This window comes from Peromyscus leucopus, chromosome 2 (genome assembly GCF_004664715.2).
Source record: "Peromyscus leucopus breed LL Stock chromosome 2, UCI_PerLeu_2.1, whole genome shotgun sequence".
NCBI classification, from domain to species: domain Eukaryota; kingdom Metazoa; phylum Chordata; class Mammalia; order Rodentia; family Cricetidae; genus Peromyscus; species Peromyscus leucopus.
This window is the reverse complement of record NC_051064.1, coordinates 12323735-12344174: the sequence shown is the minus strand read 5'-3', so window position 1 is coordinate 12344174 and position 20440 is coordinate 12323735. Positions and strand designations below refer to the sequence as shown.

At 36.8% G+C, this 20440-nt stretch overlaps 1 protein-coding gene across 2 annotated transcripts in view; it reads right to left on the bottom strand.

Annotated features, from left to right (window-relative positions):
- The window catches only part of Cnbd1 (cyclic nucleotide binding domain containing 1), a 357869-nt gene that overhangs the window by 307598 nt on the left and 29831 nt on the right, over positions 1–20440 (bottom strand). For both annotated transcript variants that reach the window (XM_037202380.1, XM_037202379.1), the window contains exons 2-3: positions 19983–20055; positions 12613–12726 (exon numbers count right to left, since the gene is read on the bottom strand). In XM_037202380.1, coding sequence (XP_037058275.1) covers positions 12613–12726; positions 19983–20055 — 187 coding nt within the window. The remainder of the gene's footprint in view (positions 1–12612; positions 12727–19982; positions 20056–20440) is intronic.

The window sequence follows — 20440 nt, the reverse complement described above, 5'->3', positions numbered from 1 at the left end:
AGTGAAAAGTCAAGATGAAGTGAAGATGGAATTGAAAAGCTCAACATCACAATTATAAAACTTATGAAAAAGACTTCTTAGTAGAATGAATCAAGCAGGAAATAGACAATCAGGACTTGATGATCAAGTAGAGGAACCAGACAAACAAGCAAAGACTATGAAAATTTAAAAAAAGAAACACAGAGAAAGAATGTGTAGGAAATGAGAAGTGTCATGAAAAGACCAAGTCTCTGAACTGTAGGCATAGAAAAGGGAGAAGAATCCCAAGCCTACGGCATAGAGAAGATCTTCAGCAAGATCATAGAAGAAAACTTCTCTATACTAAAGAAAGGCACATCATATTGATACAAGAAACACAGAAAACCAAATAGACAGGACCAGAAAAATAAATGCCAATGATGCATCATAGATAAAATATTAAGTATACATAGCAAATAAAGAATATTGAAAAAATAGGTGAGTACAAGAAAGGAGAAATGGCAGAGATGGAAGACAAAGCAGCCAAAACAAAGAATTTATTAGAATTTTATATGTAAAACTATTACTTTGTGTGTTAATTATAAATAAATATATATATATATATGTAAATAAAGGGAAGGGTATATCAGATTGTAGCCCAATGGTAGTGTTTATTTAGCATGTCAAGTCTCTGTTTTTATAGTGTGGTGATTTATTTTAATGTACATATATCGTGATTCATGAACAAGCAGAATAGTGTCATGTCCCCATGGTCTGTATGAAGTAGAATCTCTGTTTGTTTGTTTGTTTGTTTATTTATTTGCTATAAAGTCTTCCTGTATATCCCGACTCCAGTAGTGTGTCCAATTGTGATAATCCCCTTGCCTTGAGCAGCCTCTTGAGACTTGGGATTATAGGCATGGACCACCAGGTCCACCTCAGGATTTCCATTTGACTCACCCAGGGATTTTGTGCAGGCATGAAACTCCAGAAACCATCACTGTCTCTGGAGTTTATGAAAATTTGTTTGAGAGTAAAACCAATTTTCTGTCACTGATTGCAAGGAATATTACCTCTGTGTGAGGGGTGGGATAGGCAGGAAATCCATCAGGATGTATGCTTGCCCCTGATTGAACCTGATGGGAAATACAAAGAATTCTAGATTTTGCTTTCTTTCTTTTATTTATTTATTTATTTATTTATTTATTTATTTATTTATTTATTTATTTATTGTTTTTTGGTTTTTTGTTTTGTTTTGTTTTGTTTTTTTTTTTTTTTGAGACAGGGTTTCTCTGTGTAGCTTTGCGCCTTTCCTGGAACTCGCTTTGGAGACCAGGCTGGCCTTGAACTCACAGAGATCCGCCTGGCTCTGCCTTCCGAGTGCTGGGATTAAAGGTGTGCGCCACCACCGCCTGGCTTAGATTTTGCTTTCTTAAACCCCAGCAAAAATTAATCGAGGCCGCTTCCTGGAATCCCAGGTTGGATCTGACCAGAGTCCATCCTGGTCAGTATTTAAAGCTCGCTTCAAATTTGGCTTAAAATTGTGGAGCTGGTTTTTCGTTTGCAAATCCCAGGATTAACAGAACCCCTGCCTAGGTAATGGTCCACGCAACAATTACAATGTATCTTCCCAATCAATTAGTTTGAGAATGATCATCCTCCAGAGGCATACCCAGTGGCCCTTTGGCCAGGTGATTCTAAACTGATAATTAACACTCACTCTCATGGCTATTGAATTTGATTTTCATTGTGTTTCTCTTTGTTTTAACTTTATTTATTATTATATGTGTATGTTTATGTCTGTGATTGCTTGTCTGTGTGTACATCACATGCTGCAGATACCCACAGAGGACAGAAGATAGTGTTATATTCCAGAACTGGAGTTAATATAGGCAATTATGAACTGCCCAGTGTGGGGCCTAGGAATTGAACCCAGGTCCTCTGCAAGAGCAGCAGGTGGTCTTAACTACTGAGCCATCTCTCTAACCAATGTTTTTCTGTATCTAACACAGCAAGTTTAAACTCCTATTTTCCACAGTGTGTCTTTTTAGATCACAATACACATGAATCATATCTGTGTGTTTTTGTTTATATTGATTTGTTTTGTAATATAGTCAGGGGCAACTCTGCTGAGGCTTGAAGATTATTTTTCACTCTCAGTGATCTATAAAATTTCCTTTTTCAGACACCTAATTAAATTTTCAATTGTTGAAATACAACAACAACCAAGCAAGCTATGCTCCATGGATTTGCCATATGACAGACAAACATCTGAGTCATGTTTTATAGAGGTCAGATAGAGGAGAATCCCTCCCCTTTAAGTTTTCAACTAATGACATTCCTGTTGCAGTATGGCTAAAAGGTCTGCTCTGGCCCCTTAATTAGAAGGATTGCACATTTTCCCACAACTTCATGTATATTTTTTGTCCTCTCCTTGGATTTTAAGAATTCTGTCTCAGTAGACTCCTTTCTCGTGACTCTATCAAGGCCCTGTAGCCTAAAGTCTTTGCCACATCAGGGTCTCATTTCTTCCTCACTGTTGTTCATGAGAATTTGGATCCTCTGCTAGCTGCAGGCCAAGAAAAGCCAATTCCTTCCCTTCAGGCTATCTCTCAGCATCTCCCTCCACAAAACCTGTAATATTATTCTCACTTCAGGATAAATGTATTGAATGGTTTTTAGGCTTTATGCCGTTGAAATAGTTTCAGGAACAACTGTAGAATATTTCTCAGTGTATTGAGATACTGGTTTCAAACCAAAGACCTAAGTTTGTAGAGCATAGAGTGGGCAAAGATCAATTATCAGGATTAAAGCAATAACTCTCCAAATGATTACACTGTTTCCATTGTGTCATCTAAGCTGATTATCATCATCCTAGAAGATGTGACTTCCACAGTAGCCATCCAGATATGTCTACGTCCTGATCCCTCTTATTGTGAAATTCCTACTTAGCTCCTTCCTCTTGTCTGCATCACCCGCTTGCCTATGATAATCCATTTAACATATCTTCCTCCTTTTCAATGTAATGTTTTCTGTGTTATTTACATGGGAACTCTGACGCCTGGAGTACAGAGGAAAGGCCATATCGGTAGAGCCATATTATCATCCTCTCATATCTAACCCCCTACAGTACCTGTAACATCAACTAGACAATGGGAACAGCTTAGAACAGCTTAAGGAATCTTGACTATCATCTACACAACCATTTTCTTTTAGATATGATATAACTGATATCTAAAATCTCTGAAGTCATATAGCTTATACCAATAATACTGTAAGTTAGGGGATTGGATGGTCAATCTAATGCATTTTTAATTATTTCCTATGTTAAATTTTTTTTTTAACAAAAATGCATCTTAAACATCTAGTTCTGGAAATTAATGGCACTTTATATAGTTATATTTTAATTTTCCCATGTACTGCATATTTTGAGTTAGCATCCATTTTTCCTTTCTGTTATTAAATACAATTGGTCACTGCTCATTCAAAACTAAATTTAAAAATTATCTTAATACCTTTATTTCTAATGATTACATTAAAGAAATAATTTTAATAGGCAACTTAAGGAATACTTAATTTTAGGAATTACCCAATTCTTGGATTATATTTTGTTTAGATGCCCTATAAAACAGAATATATCTGACATTTAATATTTTCTTCAAAATAATCTAAGTTCTGCTTTTGTTAACTTAGTAGTTATGAAGGCACTGAAAGGAATGCCATAGCTAATCATTCAGTAGTGTTAATGATTCCCCCTCAACTTGTACCATATTAATGTTAGTCTGCAGTCTCATAGAAATAGCTTCCCTCATTGACAAGGGGAATATAAATCCACTACAAAGAAACTCTTAAATTTTATCTGAATTTTTGTTAAAATAACCTTGATAGTTTTTGTTTTATGCTGAACAATCTTTCTGGAACTAAAATGGTAAAAATTTGATAACACTTTTATAAAAATCAAATACAATTAAAATATTCAGGTTTATAAATATACCTTAGTTTCTTCTTTTAAAATAAGCCACATTTTAAATAAATTTATCACTGATGGAAATCCCACAATTCTGTGTATAATTATTATTGTCTTCAATTGCAATCATTTCTTTAAAACTTATTTTCACTTTTGAAATGAGCTGAAAAATATGCATTGGTTAAAATAATCTGTCATAATTTTAAAAAAGTGTGGGTATTAAAATTGTTGAAGAAAATATATAGTATTTTTAAATCACTATTATTATTATACATATTAATTTTATATCATGCTTAGGAAAAGAGTCATGGTTATAGTCTCTACTCTCTTTTGGCAAGTTCTAGACTCTATCCTTGAACATACGGGTTAACATTTGTCCCAGAATAAATCCATCTGAGTCTTTTTCCAGAATTATTCCAGCTGGAAAAAAAAATCATGTTCTTTTTCTCTCCTATGCCAGAGCTGGTAAAAGTGTAAACTCATACCATTATTCTCTTATACAGCTACAAGCAGGGATTAGAATTTTGAAGTCCACACACATCTAGATATTTTATTTAATCTTCCCTGTGGCCAGCTTCAACCTTCCTCTAGTGATATAGATGGTCCAGTAGGCAACTCCCTTTTTATTATATTTGTTCCTTTGAACAGGATTTCTATTCTTATACCAAAAAGTCTGGACTAATGACTGTTCATAAATATTAATCACAGTGAAGTGATGAGTGCTTACAGCCTGAGGGCCATGTTTATCTTACACTGTACTAGCAGGGTGTCTGATACACAATAGATACTAGGTTACTGTTAGTCAAATTAATTAGTGAAGAAAAGAACTAATTCAAACAAATGTGGTTATAACGACTGCCACATAATTTAGCATTTCTCAATATATATATTTCCCTATACATTTAATTCATAAGTTTTATAATCTTGTACTATATGTTGCATTTCTCAGATTTTTCTCAGATTTTAAGAATATTTATTACAGACCAGAGCACCCTCAAAGTTCAAATAATGTGAATTTGAATAAATGTTCAAAGACATAGATTGAGATTTGGTGTGCATATTCTGAAGAAAAATCACCTGAGCACTGGTTTGTACTTCCAAAATTATAGAAATTGCATTTACCCTTAAAAATGTAAACCAGCTGCGCAGTGGTGGCACACGCCTTTAATCCCAGCACTCGGGAGGCAGAGGCAGGTGGATCTCTGTGAGTTCGAGGCCAGCCTGGTCTACCAAGTGAGTTCCAGGAAAGGCACAAAGCTACACAAAGAAACCCTGTCTCGAAAAACCAAAAAAAAAAAAAAAAAAAAAGAAACCACTGAGGTAAAGGTAGGAGCACAAGTAGAATTTATGAAGAAAACTAAAGTGCTAACAGTTGGGAAATTGTGGATGAATGTATAAAAGTTGATGAAGAAAAAACCCTGTCTCGGAAAAAAAAAAAAAAAAAGTAAACCATTACCCTAGTTCACTGTGATAAGTGCATTGTTTCTTCACATATATAGATATAGTTCTCAGGAAATTATTTTCAAGGCTCCCTAACATTATTTAAAAGAAATGAAAATGTCAGTAGGGATACTAAAGTTCTAATTGGATATCACAAATATTATAAAATTACCATAGGATTACTTAAAGTACAAGATCTACCTCCTAACATAAACATTAGCATTTTATTCAAATTTGTTCATAATGACAATGTCTTATTAGAACAGAATATAGGTATAATAATGCAAGTATGCTCACTTGAATGAATTAAAGATATCTAAAACACTGACTATGGCTATCAGACTCACTGATTATAAAAACAATCAAGTTTCCTAAGAACAGATAAATCAATTGACATGCAGTAATAATGTAATAATGTAGAGAAAATCCTGGCATTTTAAATTTTATCTTTGGATTTCAACATGGAAGTAACTCAGTTGTATAGCCTCCTTAAACATGATGGTATTTTATGTAGTGACTAGCTTATATCTTGTACATTGTAGCCTTGGTCAGATATCACATAGATCAGTCGTTGAATGTAAGTTAATAATGTAGGTATTTAGTTTCTGCTAAGTAGTATCCCCTCACTGGTTTTGGTCCTTGAAAACATTGCTTAACCTGTGCTTTAGTCACATGGTGTTGTATATAATGTGCAGTTTGCATGTTTTTCCCTATTCTATGTTGATGTTTAATCTGAGTAAAAAAGAATAGAATTTCTTGACAGGTAATATAATACACATATAATACAAAATACCCCTTATAAATATAAAATATCCATCATAAAATATCCCTCCCATCTACAGTACAATACCTGACAGTAATAAGAACTAAAGGGATATATATGTACGTATATATATATGGTTTCTATTGCTGTGAAGAGACACCATGATCATGGCAACTCTTTTTTTTTTAATTTAATTTAATTTTATTTTACAATGTAATTTAGTTCTACATATCAGCCACGGATTCCCTTGTTCTCCTGCCTCCTGCCCCCTCCCTTTCCCCCAGCCCATGCCCCATTTCCACCTCCTCCAGGGCAAAGACTCCCCCGAGGATTGAGATCAACCTGGTAGACTCAGTCCAGGCAGGTCCAGTCCCTCCTCCCAGACCGAGCCAAGCGTCCCTGCATAAGCCCCAGGTTTCAAACAGCCAACTCATGCACTGAGCACAGGACCCAGTCCCACTGCCTGGATGCCTCCCAAACAGATCAAGCCAATCAACTGTCTCACCTATTCAGAGGGCCTGATCAAGTTGGGGGCCCCTCAGCCTTTGGTTCATAGTTCATGTGTTTCTTCAAGTTAAAAAAGCAATCTACTTCAAAAGAACAATGAATAGATTGCAAATTGAGTGAAAATTATAATCGTTTGGCTATTTGTCCCTGTGCTTTATCCAACCTTTGTCTCAACAATTCTTGCTCATATAAACCCTCCTCTTTCTCGCAAATTGGACTCCCGGAGCTCCACCTGGGGCCTAGCCATGGATCTCTGCATCCAGATCCATCAGTCACTGGATGGGGTTTCTAGTACGACAAGTAGGGTGTTTGGCCATCCCATCACCAGAGTAGGTCAGTTCAAGCTGTCTCTTGACCATTGCCAGCACTCTATTGTGGGGGTATCTTTGTGGATTTCTGTGGACCTCTCTAGCACATTTCTTCTTCCTATTCTCATGTGGTCTTCATTTACCATGGTCTCTTATTCCTTGTTCTCCCACTCTGTTCTTGATCCAGCTGGGATCTCCCGCTCCCCCAAGCTCTCTTTCCCTTGACCCTCACCCTTCATTACACCCACTCATGTCCAGGCTGTTCATGTAGATCTCAGCCATTTCTCCGTCATTGGGCGATCCCCGTGTCTTTCTTGGGGTTCTGTTTTCCAGGTAACCTCCCTGGTGATGTGAGTAGCAGTCCAGTCATCCTTGTTCCACATCTAGTATCCTCCTATGAGTGAGTACATACCATGTTTGTCTTTCTGAGTCTGGGTTACCTCACTCAGGATGATTTTATCTAGATCCATCCATTTGCCTGCAAACCTCATGATGTCATTGTTTTTTTCTGCTGAGTAGTACTCCATTGTGTATATGTACCACATTTTATTTATCCATTCTTCAGTTGAAGGGCATCTAGGTTGTTTCCAGGTTCTGGCTATTACAAACAATGCTGATATGAACATAGCTAGGCAAGTGCCCTTGTGGTATGATTGATCATTCCTTGGGTATATGCCCAAGAGTGGTATAGCTGGATTTAGAGGGAGATTGATTCCCAATTTTCTAAGAAAGTGCCATATTGATTTCCAAAGTGGTTGTACAAGCTTGCATTCCCACCAGCAGTGGAGGAGAGTTCCCCTAGCTCCACATCCTCTCCAGCATAAGGTGTCTTCAGTGTTTTTGAGCTTAGCCATTCTGACAGGTGTAAGGTGGTATCTCAGAGTTGTTTTGATTTGCATTTCCCTGATGATTAGAGATGCTGATCAATTCCTTAAATGTCTTTCAGCCATTTGAGTTTCCTTTGTTGAGTATTCTCTGTTTAGTTCTATAGCCCATTTCTTAATTGGACTGTTGGTCATTTTGATGTCCAATTTCTTGAGTTCCTTATATATTCTGGATATCAGTCCTCTGTCAGATGTGGGGTTGGTGAAGACCTTTTCCCATTCTGTAGGCTGTTGCTTTGCCTTGTTGACTGTATCCTTTGCTCTACAAAAGCTTCTCAGTTTCAAGAGGTCCCATTGATTGATTGTCTCAGTGTCTGTGCTACTGGTGTTATATTTAAGAAGTGATCTCCTATGCCAATGCATTCAAGACTACTTCCTACTTTCTCTTCTAGCAGGTTCAGAGTAGATGGATTTATGTTGACGTCTTTGATCCACTTGGACTTAAGTAAAAAAATCAGTAGCCCTCTATATGCAATTGACAAACAGGCTGAGAAGGAAATCAGAGATACATCACCCTTTACAATAGCCACAAATGACATAAAATACCTTGGGGTAACACTAACCAAGGAAGTGAAGACCTATATGACAAGAACTTTAAGTCCCTGAAAAAAAGAAATTGAAGAAGATGTCAGAAAATGGAAAGATCTCTGATGCTCATGGATAGGCAGGACTAACATAGTAAAAATGGCAATTTTACCAAAAGCAATCTACAGATTCAATGCAATCCCCATCAAAATACCAACACAATTCTTCACAGACCTGGAAAGAATAATACTCAACTTCATATGGAAAAACAAAAAACCCAGGATAACCAAAAGAATCCTGTACAATAAAACAACCTCTGGAGGCATCACGATCCCTGACTTCAAGCTCTACTATAGAGCTACAGTAATAAAAACATCTTGGTATTGGCATAAAAACCGACATGTGGACCAATGGAATCGAACTGAAGACCCTGACATTAATCTGCACACCTATGAACATATAATTTTTGAGAAAGAAGCCAAAAGTGTACAATGGAAAAAAGAAAGCATCTTCAACAAATGGTGCTGGCATAGCTGGATATCAATGTGTAGAAGGCTGCAAAAATATCCATATAGATCATGGCAACTATTATGAAGAAAATATTTAATTAGGGTGGCTCATTTACAGTTTCAGAGGTTCGGTCCATTATCATCATGGCAGTGTGTAGGTAGATGTCATGCTAGCTACATCTTGCAGGCAGGGAACAGGAAGTCAACTGAGATATCAGGTGGTATCCTGAGCACAGGAAACCTCAAAGCCCTACTGTTAGAATTTTGCCCTTACTCCAGCTGCATAACTGCACATGCGCAAGCCTGCTTCACCAGGAGCCCTTAAAAAGCCGGACTCAGACCTCCCCCTCTCCCCACTTCAGCCATCTTTCTCTTTCTTTCCTCCCCAGGCCTGGTCCTTTTCTCCCTCCTCCCTTTCCTCCTAATAAAGCTTTCCACTACTAAGCAACCAGGTTCTGTCATGACCGTGACCTTTCCGCCACTAACCAGCGCCGTAATCAGCACTGCTTATCATTCATTTCACCTACCCTACAGTGACACACTTCCTACAAGGCTATACCCACTCCAACAAAGCCACATCTCCTAATAGTGCCACTCACTCCCAGTGAGATTATGGGGGCCATTTTCATTCAAACTACCAGTTACTAACAACACCATGTGACTAAAGCACAAGGTAAGCAATGTTTTCAAGGTATAAATCTGGTGCAGAAACGCTTCTTAGCAGAAACTAAATACCTACATTATTAAATTATTATTTATTGATCTGTTTGATAGGTGACCAAGGCTACTATGTATGTAGTATTTATATATATATAATACTTGTGAGACTTTGTGGATACTTTTAATAGACTTTGTGGATTTTCACTCAATTTGTAATGTATTTATTGTTCTTTTGAAGTAGATTGCTTTTTTAACTTGAAGAATATAGATATGTTCAGTAATGAAATCGGAAAGTATGACTTTACTTTTACCATGAAGCATACACTGAATTCTAACTGATGTCTTTAATATCTTCTTTTGAGAAATGTCTTTCAGAGTTTTTGTCCATTATTTACTCATGCTGTTTTCTTGCTACTGAGTTAAATTCTTCCTGTATTTTGGATATCAGTCATGTATGTGAAATGTGGACTGTGCAAACATTTTCTGCCAATCCATTGATATGTCGCCACTTCCTCTCTTTGCCTTTGAAATGTGTCTTAGTTTTAACATTTGCCATTTGTATATTTTTCTTGTACTTTCCCTGCTTTTTGATATGTATCTAAGCCATGTAACATAGTTTTAATTTCTTTTGCCTAAAATTTTATGGGGATATTTTAAGGTTTGGGGTTAGGCTTCTGCTTCACTTCTAAACGATTGACTATCTTTTCTTCTAAACCTGATATTAATTTATTTTAGGGCACTAGGTTAGATAAGGATTGGAGTTTCAAAGCTCATTGCATTTTGTGCTGATTGGCTTTTGTCGACTTAACACAAACCTGGACATATCTTGGAAGAAAGAATCTCAATTGAGGAATTTCCTCCATCTTGTTGACCTATAGGCAAGTCTGTGGGACATTTTCTTGGTTAACAATGGATATGGGGAATCAGCCCATTGTAGGTATTGCCACCCCTGGGGAAATAGTCCCGGGTGGTATAAGAAGGCCAAATGTACAGAAAATGGCTTGCTCATGGGAAGCAATCCAGAAAACAGTGTTGCTCTAGGGTCTGTGCTTCATTTCCTGCCTTGAGTTGCTGTCTTGGCTTCCCCTGACAATGAACTACAGCCTGCAAGCCAATAAACCATTTCCTCCCCAAGTGGCTTTTTGTTATAGTGTTTTATCACAACAGAATCCTAACAAAGACACCTTTTTTCAGTGCATTACCTTTTTACAAAAAGAAAAGTTTTCCAACCTCCTATTGAATGACATGTCTTCAAGCAATTCTTCACCAACCTTTATACATTCATCCACAATTTCCCAGCTGTTAGCACTTTAGTTTTCTTCATAAATTCTACTTGTGCTCCTACCTTTACCTCAGTGGTTTCTTTTTTTTTTTTTTTTTTTTTTTTTTTTGGTTTTTCGAGACAGGGTTTCTTTGTGTAGCTTTGCGCCTTTCCTGGAACTCACTTGGTAGACCAGGCTGGCCTCGAACTCACAGAGATCAACCTGGCTCTGCCTCCCGAGTGCTGGGATTAAAGGCGTGTGCCACCACCACCCGGCAACCTCAGTGGTTTCTATTGAGCATGTCAGTAATATTTGCCATTATATGTGTAGGCATGTGGTTGAGGACTAGCAAATCAGAGCACAATTGACAACCCATGGGTGTGATTTAATTAACAAGAGATTCTGGTGAGTTTCTGCTCGGGTTATTTTTAAGAGACTACTTTGTTTCTCACCTGAAATTCAAGTAGATGAATCTAATCTATCCACATCTACCCAAGAAGTATGAAAATGAAACCAATCCAAAAAAGGTGTGCAGGCCCATGGAAGGAAAGTAGCTAGGAAGATTCTAGTTTAAGACTGAAGCTAAGCCGGGCGTTGTGGCGCACGCCTCTAATCCCAGCACTCGGGAGGCAGAGCCAGGCTGATCTCTGTGAGTTTGAGGCCAGCCTGGGCTACCAAGTGAGCTCCAGGAAAGGCGCAAAGCTACACAGAGAAACCCTGTCTCAAAAAACCAAAAAAAAAAAAAAAAAAAAAAAAAAGACTGAAGCTAGCTTTCCTCCAAAACATGTCAGAAACATATCTTAAAATCCTCATGCTTCTTAAACTAATTTGAATGGCTGATCAGGCACATAAACAAAACGATGCTGTGTGTTTTCCTGTTGTGTTATGTATTTTGTACACTGTATTAGTTATTTTTATCCTGCTATGATAAAATATCACAAGGAGAAGTACCTTCTAGCAGGAAAGGTTTACGTGGGCTTATGGTTCCAGGAGGATTGTTTATAATGCTGAGGAAAGCATGACAACTGGTGGACAGAGCAGGAAGCTGAGTCATTTTGGAAAGTTTCATAATGTACCATTATGGCTAGGCTTAGCCTATAGTATAAGGTGGCATGAGGAACTTATGGATAGCTGAATTGCCCCTCTTTTCCCACCTTTTCATTAAGTGATAGCACTATTGCATTTTTTGATTAAGAAATTAGTTTGGGAGGATCACAGGGAACACAAACTACTCTATATGTAATGAGCCAGCTGTGCAACTTTTAGGCATATAGCTGAAGCAAACTATATCAGCACATGGCAGAGACACCTGTCCATCTGTGTTTATTACAACACTGTCTACAATAGTCTAGCTTTTAACTAGCCTAGTTGACTCTCAACAGATAGCTAGAACAAGAAAATGTAGAATATGTACAACAGAGTTTTACTCAGTCAAAAAAAAAAACTAGATAAAATTAGGTTGTTTGTAATAGAAATAGACACAATTAAAGATGATTATATTAAGTAAAATGGACAAACTCATAAAAACAAAACAAATATAGTTTTTAATTTCCTTTATGGATCCTGGAATTTACATAGATTCATAAAATCACTTAAATATATAATATATGCATATGTGGGATGAAATTAGAAATGAGACTAAGGGATAAACAGCAGAAGAGAAGGATGAGAGTGGGTATGGGGATGTGGATATGTTACAAGATATGATATACTTGAATAAAATTGTCATTATGAAACTCAGCAGCACTATGCAATATGAATACATGACAATCCTAAAAAGCACACATACATTCACACATAGATTTCATTTTCAAAAGAGGACATTTTACCTTTTTTCATCCTGTTGAGAAATTTTAGGCAATACTGTTTTTTCTTGTATGAATATCTGAGGATATTGCTTCATGAATTCATCGTGAGCTGTCAAATTAAGGGAAGAATTCCGGCTTAAGAAAAATAGAGAAGATAAGTGTCAGTATAACACACAATAGCTTTTGTAAAAGAGCATTAATACAATATATTAATTCTGTATTAATTTTATGTCAAGCTTTTTATTTCTGCAATTGAATAAATCTGTTATTTAATATAACATAATAAAAATTTCTCCAAAGTGATTCTGAAGTCCCTTACATACTCATAACCAGGGATTGTAGTTTTCTGAATGTTTGAAATGATTAATGAAAACCTCATACGTTGTTTTTTAGGTCTGCAGTAAAAACTGTTATGTGAAAATTCTCAGCATTTCCCAATCTGGAATAACCTAGGATGGGTTTGGTAAGTGGAGGTTCAGTTATCTCTTACTGATAAATCACAAACTTCTCTAGTGAAGAAGGGTAGACTTCTCTACTTTACCCTCCCCTGAGTGAATTCTTCCACTGCAAACATACCAATAAACAAGATCTATGGAAATAGGGCAAATTGTCATGAAATGTTGGGTAATAACCATTGTTTCTAGAAAATCTGCCTCATTCAATTTTCAAGTGACAGCCACCATAAAATGTTGTCAATATCTGAAATGCCAAACATTCATCTTGACAGCTCATTTCAATAATTAGTAAAAATGGCCATCTTTCAGATTGAACAATGACAAATATCTTGGTCAATATTTGGTTCATGGCAATGAATAAAAAATCCCTCAATAAAAATCTTTTTCTTGTTTTCTTGTCAATGCAAACAGTGACACATTGAAATATTTGCAGCAATTTCTCTTTCTCTGGACTATTTTCTAAAACATTGTATTGATATTTCACACAAAATAAATTATATGTAATTTAAAATCTTATTTTATTTACCTCGATTCAAACAGTAAAATGTTAGTGTGATTTAATTCATTCAGTATTTTAGTTATTTTCTCACACTGTGGAGACCCACATTACTCAGGGTCAGAGAATCTGAGCTTGCTTTATCCAACAGGACTGCATAATGAGATGATTTAGCCAGGGGTATGTTTACCAGGTGTTTGGAAGGGTCTGTACTTGGCTGGCTGTTCATTGTGCTTTGATTTTGCAAGGGGGAGGTTGTTTGCCTCTCCCCTTAGCATATTATTAAAAGCCCTTTTGAATAAAGCTTGGGGCAACTGGGTATTTATCCAGGGCCCTCCCAAAGCTATCATGTGTCGCTGTCTTTCTTATTGTCTCCTTCTATCTATCTATCATTTCTTCATTCCTCTTTCCTGCACCAAGAACCCTTCAAAAGGTAGAAGCAGGTCAGAGCTGGACTCCAGCAAACTCCCACATCACACCATGTACATATACTGATCAAGTATCTACTCGGTTCTTAAATCTGTCCACTTAAGTTTGTGGGGGATTTCCAAAGATATCCCATATGTGTATTTGGAATAATCATCTGTTAATTTCCTTCAAGTACTTGTTCTATTCCATATAGTGTAGTAATGTCTCACTACATATTTTTATAACCTACTGATTTTGATATATACCTATTTACATATAAAATAGTTAGCCACATCATATAACCAGGATATGAGGGATATATAATAGAAATTAAAATTAAACTGACTTGAAACTTCATTCGTTTAACCTCTGAGATATGGTGACCCAACTAAAAAACTGAATTATTCCTGATTATGTCAGGCACTGTTTTAACCAATTTGCGTATAGCACATCATTTAATTCTTACATCTGTATGTCTAAATATGCTTATCCTCATTTTATACATAAAGAACTTGAGACTCAGAGAACTTTAAAAGTATCTCTTTTTTTATCTACATGCAGCCCATGCAGCCCATGGTATAAGTCCTAGAACATTATTCTAAACTGTGATATGGATATATCATCTTTTGAGTGAATTAAAGAGTTTCTCCAAGAATATGGAGACCTAATTCACTTTTGTCTATCAGCATTTACAGGTGTGACAGATATCTCCTTCACATAGTTCTTGGGAATTTCCAACATAAATTGGATGGCATAAATGAATCCAGTGTTTATCATCTGAACATTTGAAAACAATGTGTCCAAGAAGTGGAAAGGAAGCATTGAGTGCTATGTCTGGGGATGACATAATTCTCAGAAAATCCCTAAGTGTCCTTATGATGCTGATGATATGTGTTCTCTGTCAGAAGAATTATGCTGGTGGTATATTCCCACCGCTGTATCTCCTATATTCAGGGACCATGACATTCAATGACTAAAGTACACAAGTAGATACCATAAGGTGGGGGGTGGGAAACTGAAGCAAGCATTCCCTCAAAGACAGATCCCTGGCCCATTCATTAAAAGTACATTTTAAAAGGAGCCCAACATAGTCAGTTCCTATAATGATTTTTATAATAGGCATAAATCTAAACTCTCATTTTAAATTTTGGGTTTTTTTGTTTTACATGTAGATAACTGCCAAGACTGATTTTTATGCCCCTACAAAACCATATCATGGCCTTATACCTCAATGTGATTATATTTGGTGACATACAACTACAAGGAACATTGAAAGATATAGTCTAACTCTGTACAGAAAGAAAAGGACACAGTCTAGGAAAATGTAAAGAAGTCTGAAATAAATATAAAATTCAGTCCTGTTTTTATAAATAAAAGTTATTATTTAAACATACAGCTATCATTTGTGGATAAGGAAACGATGCCCACGTGGTTTAAATAATATTCCCAAGTTTATGTGAACTTAAAAAAAATTCACTATGTAAATGTAGATGTCTTGATTTCTACACTAGCGTTTTTTCTATTGTTAGAGGGGTGTAGTCTGACAGGGAGGAGGAAAGTATGTTGAGAAATTAGGAAATACTGGCTAGTTGATGTATATCATTTCCCTGACCATAAATAGCATACTATCCCTATTGCAGCTGAACTCTAGAAAGTGAAACATGAAAGAGAGAAGAAAAGATGTGTACCTATATTTGGCCCTTAAAAAGGCTTCCCACCAAAAATTTCCAATGTCCTTCCCCTGTCTAGATTGAAGCCTAGGAAAACGAGCCAGAAAGATTCCAGATCAGTACCACCTATATTTTTTTCTAATACCGCTGTCCAAAATGTGTGGCTTCTTCAGCAATAGTCTTTCCATCAGGTTCTGGGGGGCACTAAGAGCAATAGCTATAGCTGTATTGTTTAGGGGAGTATGCCTGACCAACAACTCAGGGGAAAATGAAAAAAAACAGACATTTGGTAGACTCTTAAAATCCCAACCCAGAAATAACTAGGTCAGTCAAAAGGAAAAACAAAAAAATAGCATAATGAGAATAAAAAAAAAAAAGAAAAAACCACATAGATTTATCAAAGTAAACTACTCAGGTTTATGGTTTATGCATGTGAGATGGAAATATTCCACACAATATTTTATGCACCCCATATTCTCCTCCAACTCTTAATAAAATGTTCACTGATAAATTACATTTATGCATTTATCTTGAGGTAATTTAAATTTTTGTTTTAAATTAAATAAGTCATAAAAGTTTGACCCGTTTGAATTCTTATAGATTATTTCCACCTGAGTGTGTCTTTCAAATAATGATGTGTCTATCCATTCTCTTGATGAAAATTGAAAGAAATATGAGACTGCCCTTTCACAACAATGTGAGCAGGTGAAGGTTGATACAAGTTAGCTGAATAAATATATATATGTATCTTCATAGTGGAAATTATCCTCAAGATAAAAATAAGGTGAAGAAAAATGCTATTTAATGATGCCAGTAAATTTAACATTAAGTCCTTTACCTGATTAAAAAGGTCATTCAATCAGTGATCTTTCCAGATGTTGCATTACAACACAACTCTAGTCAGTGTTCTCTACACTTATTTTAGAACTATTTTAGAAACATAAATCTCTTGCTATAAACTCACTTGATCATCTTCCTCACTTATTGACACAACTTGGTCACCAATAAGAAGTTATGTTCAAATGGTGTTTTATCAAAGTAGAGGTACATACAATCACAACCAACTAATCATAAAGGTTAATTCTTTACTTCTCATTTGCAAGACATTGCTAAAAAAAATTTAAAAGATGTTTCCAAAATACTAACTGAAATATGACTTTAAGAGGTACTTTAAAGAAGAGAGAGAAAAAAATGTGTAAACTCAAGGCATTTTGTCAACACAAACATGAATGAAGAATGGTTGGAATGTAGGTGGACAGTGGTTATGTCTTCATAATTCCAAAGTACAGCTGAAGGAAAGGCATTGCAGCTGTGGTGATTTGAATAGGAATGACCCCCATAGGCTCATATGTGTGAATACTTGGTCCCCAGTTGATGAACTATTTGGGAACAATTAATATGGCCTTGTGTGTCCTTGTTGCAGGATGTATATCACTGGGGATAGGCTTTGAGACCCAGCCTCTCTCTCTCTGCCTTCTGCTTGCCTATCATGAAGTAAAGCTCAGATATTCAGAGCCTGTCTGCACCCCACCATAATGAACATGGACCAACCCTCTAAAATGGTAACCAAGCCAATTAGATGCTTTATTTTAACAGAGTTGCCCTTGGTCATGATGTCTCTTCACCATAATAGAATAGTAACTGAGACAGAAATAGGTTCCATGGGCTGACATATTACTATGATAGACCTGACCAGGCTGTTAATTGGAGGAGTATAGAAGATTTTGAGACTTTGGACTAGAAAAGTAGTTGAGCACTTTAAGAGGGACTTACTGGTTCATATTTGTAGGAGCATGGAAGACAATAGTATAGAGGGAGATTAGGACTTTGGAAGCCTGGCTCCAAGGCTTCAGAGGGAAAGAATATTAGTCAGGGACCTACAGAATATTCTTGTGATGTTTTGGCAAAGAATGAGGCAACTCTTTTCACTTGTCCTAGAACTGCTTTAGGCTAAATTGAAGAGATTTGGATTAATGCATTGGTAGAGATTTTAACAGCCTAGTAGTGACAGTATTATGTATTGATCATTTTTATGAAGATCTGCAATGAGAAAGAGCAAGCAGGGCACAAAAAACTACAAACTGTGCAGTTTAAAGAGTAAAAGAGCACCAGGAAATGTAACACTGGAGCCAAATCTTGTGCTCAAGGAGATAAAATGTTTAAAGAAAGATATTGTTCAAAATGGAATAGAGTGATGCCCTAAGGGCAAAACCCCAACCAGCTAAGCTTCCAATTTGTGAAACGGAATTAAAGGAAAGCTTAAGCAGCAAAGGAAACTATCAACAACCAAAACCTTACACAAATGTAATTCAGGGAGGGTGCCAGGTTCCAGTGGTAACAGCAGAATAACTGGGCAGCTTGGCCAGTTGATTCTGGATTTGGAGTCAAGAAAGATACGTGAAAGGGCTTGTAGACTCTTCCTCTATAGTTAGGAAAAGTCGATTAGGTCAGGCTTGCACATGAAAAAGAGCAAGCAGGTAGGCCCAGGGAGGTCATTGCATGAAACTGTGAAGGTGAAACCCAGGTTTCACTGGAGACCTGAAGATGCTGGAGATACCAGAGCCATGGGGTACTTGGCAAGGACAGCTTTTAACAGGCTGTGGAACCAGCCCAAGAGAGAGAACTGTGCTGTAGTCAGCAAATCTGGAAGGAAAGAGCCATCTATAAAAAACTTTTTTAACATCAGATATGGAGCTGAAAATTTGTCCTGCTGGGGGGTCTTGCTTTGCTCCAGTATTTCCTCAGTTTTGGAATGATAATGTTTATTCATTGCCATTGTATGTTGGAAATATGTGAACTGCTTTTTGCTTTTTTTTTTTAACATGGGGTTACAGTAAGAGATTGCCTTGAGTCTCAGAAGAGACTTTGAGAGAGTGTTGAGACTGTGAATGACTATGGGGACTTTTGAAGTTGGACTGAAAGCATTTTGTGTTATAACATGGCTGCGAGCCTATAGGGGCCAGTGAGTGGAAATGTAGTTTGAATGAGAATATTCCCCATATGTTCATATGTTTGACTGCTTGGTCCCAGTTAGTGGGACTCTTTGGGAAAGATTAGGAGATAGACATTTTTGGAGTAGGTGTTGTGGTGGTAATCTAATTGTACTGAAATATTATTTTGATTGTATGTTAATAAATAAAGTTGTCTGGGGGTCAGAGCTATTAGAGCCATAGCAAGAGTGTGGCGGTGGTGGCACACACCTTTAATCCCATAGATATCTGTGTGTTCAGGGTCAGAGCTATTAGAGCCATAGCAAGAGTGTGGCGGTGGTGGCACACGCCTTTAATCCCATAAGATATCTGTGTGTTCAGGGTCAGAGCTATTAGAGCCATAGCAAGAGTGTGGCGGTGGTGGCACACGCCTTTAATCCCATAAGATCTCTGTGTGTTCAGGGATACAGTCAGCATTGGAGACATATACCTTTAAGACCTAGGGGGCTGTACATTCAGACAGTGACGAGGCAGTCATGTGTTTGGGTTTACAACCAATGAGAAGGCAGAACAACATACTTTAAAAAAACGAACCGACAGGAGGTCGGTCTCTTTGGGCGAAGCTGGGACAGCAGAAGGAAGGGTGAGATTTAGCTCTGAGCTCTGACCTCTCGACTTTCTCTTTTACATTGTTTCTGTGTTTCTTATTTAATAAGACGGTTGGTTACATCTACAAGGTGTGGCATTCTTGAAGGAAGTATGGTACTGGGGGTGGGCTTCAAGGTTTCAAAAGCCCATGCAGCGTCTCTTTCTAGAGACGTCCTGCCTGCAGATCAGGATGTAAAACTCGCAACTACTGCATCAGGGCCATGCCTATCTGCTTCCCCCATAATGATAAAGGACTAACTCTCTAAAACTGTAACCAAGCTCCCAACTAAATGCTTTCTTTTATAAGCATTATTTTGGTCAAGGTGTCTCTTCAGAGCAATAGAACAGTCATTTAAAAAGCAACAAAATACATTTTAAAGTTCTGTGTTCAATTCTCATGCCTCTTAGAAATTCTAAACTCTGGAAAGGACTAGTTCCTATTTCTCTTTCTCCAGACCTTTCAACCATTTAAGTCTTTCTCCTTATGACTGTTTTTTGAGTAATAAAAATGGCCCAGTTTGGAATGCTTTATGTTTATTCCATATTAAATCAGTTTCCTTAAAATATGTCATATATATATATATATATATACATACATACATATACATGCATATATATATATATATACTACATTTTCAATATATAGAAATAAACCCAGAGTTTCAAATGTATTTATCCATGTGGTAAATCAAGTACTTGTGTGTCTCATTACTATACTTTATCCATAAACAAGCAGTGGTATTGCTTTCTCTATGACAGAAAAGGAAACTCATGAGTAACTTGCCTGCTCTGTAGTTCTCTAAGGCGGCATAAGGCATTCAACTGACCATAATTAATGTTCCTGCTTAACTTCAGGCCTGCAAAAAGAAATCAATTAAAGTGTGAGTAATTTTCTGTTATCTTATTAGCAAGTGTGTAAATAGGATTTAATTGCGAACATTCATCATACTAAAAATTTTCAATGATCATAAAGTGAGATATTGTATGCACAGTCTCTAATAAACAAATAAAATTCAGTACAATGATTAAGTATAGAATTTACTTTTAAAATGTGTTTTGATTATATCTACTCCTGACATCTCCCTTTTTTTCCTCCTGGTCTCCTCCATCTATCATTCCCCCATGAACTTCACATACACTTATATTTTCTTTATAATCTATGGAATCTAATTAGTGCTACACATTTAAACATGGATACGAGACCATCCACTGGAGGTGAGCAACCTATGAGGGGCCTCACCC